Below are 8,007 nucleotides of genomic sequence, written 5' to 3'. Positions count from 1 at the left end.
AAGGCTCTGCTCAAGTGGATCCCACGCAAGCCATGGATGATAGATAGAGTTCTCAAAATATTGAACCTTTTTAATTGATGTATTTGTCCAACGTTATGAGCTAGCTTTACTAAGACCGACTTAGTTTGGTCAGATGTTGATTGTTTAATTTGATAAAAAGCTTTCCGATTGTGATTAAATTCTAACAAGACACCATAAATATTGCGTGTCTTAAACCTAATTTTTAAAAAATTGAAAGCCATGAAAAGGATCGGTGGGCGCAACCGCTACGGGACACCTTTGTTTTCATCGATCCAACCCTTTCGACTTTCTTTCCCTTGTTTTCTTTTATGTTTTTTCTTGGGTTTATTATGTGCTCCATTAGTTGTACCATGTGGTAGCTATATTAGTACAGCCGGACGAAAACTTATTTGAAGGACAAGCTGGCAAAGTGGAGCGTAGCAACGGGCGACCGTCAACTTAGCTATCTGCTAAAACTAGAACTAGCTAAAACCTGTGAGATCTTTTTTGGGTGTTCTTGACTTGTCCAAAGCAATTAATTACACAAGCCTACAATTTTCCACTGATTAAACTGCGGTGGTCAAGTGGTCATGCCGCCAAGGAGACAGCACCATGCTTGTCTCATCCCGGAACACAGAACCACCATTTCCTCTCCCCGTCTCCTCCCTTGCTCTGGTCCCCCTGCCGTGGTCTCCTCCTCCTCTTCTTCCTCCCTCTCTCTCTCTCTCCTCCAACTTTCACCAGACAGCCCGACTCTGAGCTCAGCTGGACATCACTGACGCCATAACCCTCCTTTTCCCCTTTCTGCTATTGCTCTCTCTCTCTCTTTCCTTCCGTGGCGCAAGATTCACCACTCCGTCGCGATCCCTCCGAGTTCGTTGTCGCGGGGGGCGCGGCGGGAGGAGGACAAGGAGCGAGACATTTTGGCGCGAGATGATCTTCACCGGACCCGGTCTTACAAGGAAAGGTTCGTCTTTCTTTTTCTCCCCCAGTCCTTTCTTGCATACGGCTGTAGATTTCCCCACCTTCGTAGATCTGCAAGTGCTCCGCTATCGATTCGGTTGATCCATGGTCCATGTGATTCCTTGCTGCCATAGTGCCATGGTTGGTGGCTTAGGTGGCGTTTTTTTTTTTCCTGTATGCATATCCATCTATGTTCTTGAACTTGGCTTGCTGTATACTTTTTTTTTACCGAGGATTGCTGTATACTAATCGAATGCAAACACAACCCTCTCCTGTCTATTCTTTAGGGAAGGATTTTCTGGTGGAGTTGCATATCTTTATTCCTTGAATGTTTTATATGTAGTAATACCTAGTATGGTAACTTTCGCAAAAATAACTTTTGTTTAAAGAAGCCAAAAAGTGGAAGATCACTGAGGTGGAGTTGATTATTGTATGACAGGGGGGTGATGTTGACGCCGTATGACTCAAGTGCATCTAGCTTTCTATAATCGAGATATTGCGGCGGGGAGGAGGCCAGGCCATGTCCATGGAAGCTCAAAATCTTCGGTTTGTCAGGTGCCCGAAATGCCTCCAGCTGCTCGTGGAGTACCCGACCATTCCGGTTTACCAATGCGGCGGCTGCGGGACTGTTCTTAGAGGTACAGATCATGCCATCTACCAATTGCCTGGTTAAGCAGTGTTTCTGTTTTTCCCAGAATTTGTTCTGATACTTGTTGAATCTGTGATGCAGCGAAAAATCGAGGCCCGCCGGTAACTCGTCCTGATCCGGTATCCGGTGAACAGAACAGTTCTCCATGCAGTTTGGAAGGATCCATTCAGACTAGCAAGTCCATTTCTTCAGATGAACAGAAGGTTGTTTCTGCTTGTGCACAGCCTAGTGATAATGTGGTGGAGGGAAGTATTTCTACTGTCAGTAAGGATGACATCTCCTGCGAGAATGTTAATCCAGAAAGAACTCTGTCCATTGGAGAGAGTGCAACATCTGACAAGGTTGGTGGTGAGGAGAACTGTTGCCTTGTTGATGGCAATGCCCCAAACCCTGAGTTTATGATCAAAGAGGCAGATGATAACGGTACTGCAGCTGATTCTTGTCTGAAGCTGGTCGAAAATGTACAGAATGTTGAAGCAAGTGAAAATGGAAACAGGGAAAAGGGATACAGTATGGGTGATGCTAGTGTTGGCAGCGAAGTTGCTGCTGTCCATAGCATGGAAAGTGAGGAATTAGCAGATTCTAGCAATAACATGGGAGGAGAAGTAGAGAGCATGGATGAGCAAAAGTTATCTGCTAGCAATGAAACTATGAACTGCCATGAGGTGGTTGTGACAAACAAACTGTACAAGGAAGATGAGGCAAAATTCAAGAACATGCTGTCTCAGAGAGAGGATAGGCCTCAACCATATGAGGGTTTACTTATTGAATCTTATGAAGATCTGATTGAAGAATTGGAGAGGTCTCTATCCTTAAGTGATGATGAGGAAGAATTTTCGGATGTAGCAGATAACAATGGGCTCAATGATGCTCTGCATAACCAAATTGGTAGCCGAAGGTTTTTGTCAGCGGGCAAAATGAATGATGATCCTCGGAGTGATCCTCATGGCCGATTGATTGAAGAACTGGAAATGTCTTTTAGTGATGCAGAGGAACCATTAGAACATCATGTCAGGATTGCAGACAAAGATAATCAAGATAAAGCTCGTGGGAAGGAGCATGATAAGGATCCACAATTCCTGGTTAATGAAACTGCCAATACATGTGAAGGAAGTATGTCTTCCACTGATGGCAAACATATACAATCTGAACAAAATTTTGAACTGAACGAGCTAATAGCTGATGGCACTAAAGAAAAAGAAGAGGGTTGGCCTGGAGATGATAATAAGATCGACTATGTTCATGGGAATGAGCTTGTCGTGCTTACAAACAAAGACATTCCAGACATAATTCATGAGAATGAGCATGATAAGGATCCACTGTACCGGGACACTGAAAGTGCAAATCCATGTGAAGGAAGCATCTCTTCTTTCGGTGATGAACGTCTCAAATTTGGACAACATTTCCAAGAAAATGAGTTAACAACTGATGGCCCAAAAGAGAATGAAGATGTTTGTATTGATGATGATAATAAGATCAGCTGCTTTCATGCGAATGAGCTTACCGTGGTCACAAACAAGGACATTGCAGAAAGAATTCATGAGAATGAGCATGATAATAAGAACGACAGTGTTCATGGGATTGAGCATGTCGTCCTTACAAGCAAAGACAGCCCAGACATAATTCATGAGAATGAGCATGATAAGGATCCACAATACCCGGAGACTGAAAGCGCAAAGCTATGTGAAGGAAGCATCTCTTCCATCGGTGACGGACATCTCAAATCTGGACAAAATTTCCAACAAAATGAGCTAACAACAGATGGCCTGAAAGAGAAGGAAGATAGTTGTATTCAAGATGACAATAAGGTCAACTTTTTTCACGCGAACGAGCATGTTGTGGTCACAAACAAGGACACTGCAGAAAGGTATCATGAGGATGAGCATGATATGTCTATGATAAACCCACACTACCTGGGCGCTGAAAGTGCAAATCTTGGTGAAGGGGGCATCTCCTCATTCAGTGATGGACATATCAAATCTGGAGAAAGTTTTGAACAACACAAACTGACTTCTGATGTCACTGAAGAAAAGAAGGATACGGAAGATGACAATATGAATATCGGTGTTCAAGCTGACAAACCAGTAGATGTTGCTGGGTTTTCGAGATTGCCAAATGAGAGGATTCATTGCAAATCACCTAGCTTCGTTAAGAAAAAAGAAGAGATATCATGCAGATACAGAGCCAGTCTACTTCGTCAAGGACTTTCTCTTGATTCTGAAGACTTCAAGTCAATCCAAAACTTCATCGAGTCGCAAATGGATGGAACCTCAAGTTCTCTCTCAAGTGGATCACCTAGTCAAGGAGATTTGGTGCTGAAAACATCAAATAAGTTCAAGACTGTTGATCAACTTGAGCGCCTCAAGAAGATGGATGGTCTAAGAGATCAGCTAAACAGGCTTTCTATCCAGAAGAGCTTGGAGAAAAGGTATCAGAATAAAGACCTGGAATACCAGCCACAGCAACTCCGTAACTATGATGCCGAGCAACAGTTTCGAAGCATTGATGCTGATTCCAACCCAAGTTCTTGTACCCTAGACTCCTATTATGGTCATCGAAAGCCACCAATGTACCCCCCACCAAATCCTTACTCACCAGCCCATTCATATGCGCATAGTCATTATGGACATGCGCAAGCACACATCCCACACAACTTTGATGCTTGGGAGTTCAATTCATATTACCAATCCTCACAAGCTGGTAGCTCAATCCTTGACCACGATTCACTAAAATCAAGCTTCAAGGAACAGAAGCGAGTGGTGAGAAAGCATATATTGCGGCCTCTGTCAGGTGCTTCACCATATACAGTCTGCAACAGCTGTTTCTATTTGGTCCAAATGCCATCTGATGTCTACATCTCAAAAGGGAAGATCGGGAAAATGCAGTGTGGTAAGTGTTCCAGGGTTATTGTATTATCAGTTCCTGCTGTAGATCACGCCGATGCAAATATCAGCAAGGAAGCAACCCAAAAATCAAGCAAGGTCGACGGCAGAATAGTTGCTAGAACTGAGAGCGCTTCTTACAATGTCGGTATAAGTGAAGATTATGGGGCATCCTTCACAAGAAGCTTGTCTACTCGAGCTGGACGAGCCCTTGCTGTCACAGAAAGTAGCAAGAAGGTTTCAGACTCGGCACTTCATCTGCTCATGGGGTATGATTCAGCAAGCCAGTTGCTACGTCACAGCAGGGCGTTTGAGCGTCACAGCAGGGCGTTTGATGATGGATATGAGAGCTTTGAGTCAATGGTGCCGGTGTCCAACAGAGTGTCCAGAAGGAAGAACATGTGATGTTTTGTACTGGTGTGTGAAGCCTCTCACATGTCACAGTTTTGAAGACACGATGACAACTTTCCTGCAAATAGTTTCATGGATTTTTGCCAGACAACTCTAGCCTATTTGAAGTCATTTGGTTTGTCAAATTCTTTTTTTGTGGTATATATATTGTTTATTCTTGGTGTAAACTTGTCCATATTTGGGGGGTATAATATGAGTTTTTGATGATACACACTAGTATTTCAGTTCGGGGGATTATTATTCATCATTGTTCAAGTAGAAAGATCTAGGAACTCCTACATCTTGAAACAAGGTTATGAACTCCTGACATGACAAGTGCAACAAGGTTGACATTGTCAAGATCTTCCTACCGATGCTTACCTCTTTATATTACAGTCATTTTTTCTGTAATTGCATATTTCCGAATATCCATGTACTGCAAGCCTGCAACACAACATCCTATGTTTAGGTAGAGGGTTTATTATCTTTTGTTGCCCATACATGTCAAGATGTGCATGGATAGGTACCCGGCCATGTGGCTCTTCCTTTTCATGATGCATCTTGTCTCCTGATGATTGCAAATGGACAAACTTGTTACATGCTGTTGGCACCTGGTATTAATGTCAGGTGTTGAATGTATCTCTTAGCAAGCTAATGCAGCCATTGCTGATGACATCAAGCTGCTGTCCCTAACAACCCCCAGTGCCCTGGAAATTAAGCTGGTTCATGTGTTTGATGGTCAGATTTAGGATAAAGAAATTGTTGCATCAGGAGCACTTCAGACACACTTCCCAAATCGGAGTGTAATTTAACTGTTCAACATGTCAGAAATTGGAGGCACTGATCTGTTTTAATAACCATACGAGTGCAGTTTTTGTTTGAGAATATTTCTTGTTTCCAGTAACAAAAGGCATTGCGCATTCTGGATGGCTGTCTGGCAAAACCATGCTCAGGTTCTGCCAGTTTTCTTCTTCCCTGCTGTATATTCAGTTTATTGTACCAGTGGTTTTTCTATTTGCATTTGCATATTTGTCTGTAACATACTATTGCCTGAAGCTAGATTCAGCTGCCGTTTGATTAACAGGACCCCTTGCAGGCATCATCTTTCTTTCTTTCTGTTATCTTCTTGAAAGATTTTTCTGTACTGTTAGTTTAGCATCACGTCTTCTTTTACGAGTTCCTGTTTTAGGGACTCAAGCCATTTAGAATCAGGTTTGACGCGTAGCAGAGAAAGTGCTGTGTTAATCTTTGTAGCCAACGACTTGAATATTGAATTGCTATTAATAAACTGACGCGCTCATGAACAACAAAGATTTTGTTTATACCAAACTAAAAGTTACATCGAAGACCGCTGGATACACTTTCTCCGACTCCACCTTCACCGTCTTGGTAGTTCTCCGTTACTTCACTGAGAACTGAGAAGAGCTGTAACACGATGTACTAAAAGCAACTCTAACAGTTGCTGAAAAACGAGCCAACAGTTGCTGAAAAACGAGCCGGAATTTGGAAGATTACGGGTTCAAATCGAAATAGGCCCAGAATGGAGCCCGAACTTACGACCTGACTCGTAAACAGAGTTCGGGGACCCGAAAAACTCAGCGGCCGCCCCGTATTAAAATGGGCCACGGAGGGGAGTTCGTTTCCAAACCTACTCCCCTCCGCCGCTGCCAACCGCTCCGCCACCAGCCACCTCTCTGCGAGGAATCCAGCGCGCAGAAGCGACACTTCGGCCCCAGCTCCGCGACGCCATGGCCTCGCGTGGTAGCTCTGCACGGGGCGGCGGGGACTAGCCGCTGCGGCCCCCCATGTTCCGCACGGAGGCGGAACGGTGCAAGTTCAACCGGTCGGAGGGCGCGCGCAAGCGCAGCGCCCGCCAGTGGACGAACTGGGGGCTCATGCCCCCAGGAAAGCTCGCCAAGTACGGCAACAACGGCGGCGAGGGCTCCTCCTCCGGTGGTTCGAGCCGCCCACCGCGCCCGCCAGTCTACGACAGCTCCGAGGAGCATCAAACTACCATCTATATATGTTCATCGATTGAATTTTCCCGCGACATTTCAATTGCGTTTTTTTAGTTCGTGTTTTACGGGTTCTGTTCTGCGCTAGCTGCAAAATCATCCTAAGCCGCGTTTTTGGGAGACTGAATATAAGTTTTTTGGTTTCGAATTTTTCGGTTACTGTTAGAAATGCTCTGACCTCATATGTTTCCAAAGGAAACTGCCCTGAGTTGAGCGCCCAATAGGCTAAGACGAAAATGGTTGAACCCTTTGTGGCCAGAGTCCTATAGCTCCCGCATCTCGCCCTCCATCCAGCTTAGCCCTTCCTTTTACATTCCTTTAACTTAGGCCTCCAGAGCTGCAGAAAAATCAAAATTTTATAGATAATATCAGCAGGGTGGTTAATGACTTTCCTTTCGATGGTAAGTTTATTACGGATTGTCCACAATCCCCAGGATAGCGCTAAGAACAAAACCCATAGGATACGGCGAGTATAACCCGCACAGCTTGATAGGATTGCGTGGAATTGTGGGAAGTTAGCTGGCCTCTAGTTACACCCCAGTAATTGGCAGCACCGCCCAAGCGAATTGCGCCGTGGATCAGTTAAAGAAAATGTGAGCCGCATCCTCCGGCGCACGACATAAGGCACACCCTCCCGTCGAGGGCCCCTAGAGAGTGGCAATCTAAAGATTAGATGGAAGCTTGTCCAACGCCAGCTGCCAGGAGAAGATTTTTATCTTTAAGGGAACCCTGGACTCCCACATATACTTGAAATGTGCCACTGACATGCCCTGATACAGCTTGAAATATAGCAATTTAACAGAAAAAAATCCAGAGTTGTCCAGTTGCCATCGAATCTGGTCCTTTCCATGTACCAGTTCCACTTCATCGACCAAGTTACACAATTCCCTCCACTGCCTCGTGCCTTCCTGGTCCAAGGAACGGCGGCAACGAATAGCTAACCCTTCCCCTTGTAAAGCAGTAGCTACCGAAATCGATTCATCATCACAGATAGCAAAAAGAAGCGGGAATTTCTCTTTGAGTGGCCTAATATCAGTCCTCCAGTCCAACCAGAAGCTGGTGCGGGCCCCATCACGCACCAGGTGTTTAGCCCCTACTTTAAAGAGGT

At 44.8% G+C, this 8,007-nt stretch overlaps 1 protein-coding gene across 1 annotated transcript; it reads left to right on the top strand.

The window, feature by feature from the left end:
* The first annotated feature begins 610 nt into the window (after positions 1 to 610).
* On the top strand, positions 611 to 5,114 carry LOC127294393 (uncharacterized). Its single transcript, XM_051324195.1, has 3 exons — positions 611 to 967; positions 1,403 to 1,601; positions 1,694 to 5,114. Exons 2-3 carry the CDS (start codon positions 1,484 to 1,486, stop codon positions 4,897 to 4,899), a joined length of 3,324 nt encoding a protein of 1,107 aa, XP_051180155.1. The 5' UTR covers positions 611 to 967; positions 1,403 to 1,483; the 3' UTR covers positions 4,900 to 5,114.
* The last annotated feature ends 2,893 nt before the right edge of the window (positions 5,115 to 8,007 follow it).

Source organism: Lolium perenne, chromosome 4, assembly GCF_019359855.2.
Source record: "Lolium perenne isolate Kyuss_39 chromosome 4, Kyuss_2.0, whole genome shotgun sequence".
NCBI classification, from domain to species: Eukaryota; Viridiplantae; Streptophyta; class Magnoliopsida; order Poales; family Poaceae; genus Lolium; species Lolium perenne.
The sequence above is the reverse complement of the archived record's forward strand: the minus strand, read 5'-3'. Positions and strand labels throughout refer to the sequence as shown.

Bases quoted from the DNA above. Each gene is read 5' to 3' on its own strand.
- LOC127294393 (XM_051324195.1), top strand. From the start codon at position 1,484: ATGTCCATGGAAGCTCAAAATCTTCGGTTTGTCAGGTGCCCGAAATGC. The intron at 1,602-1,693 runs GTACAGATCATG...TCTGTGATGCAG, and splicing joins CTGCGGGACTGTTCTTAGAG to CGAAAAATCGAGGCCCGCCG.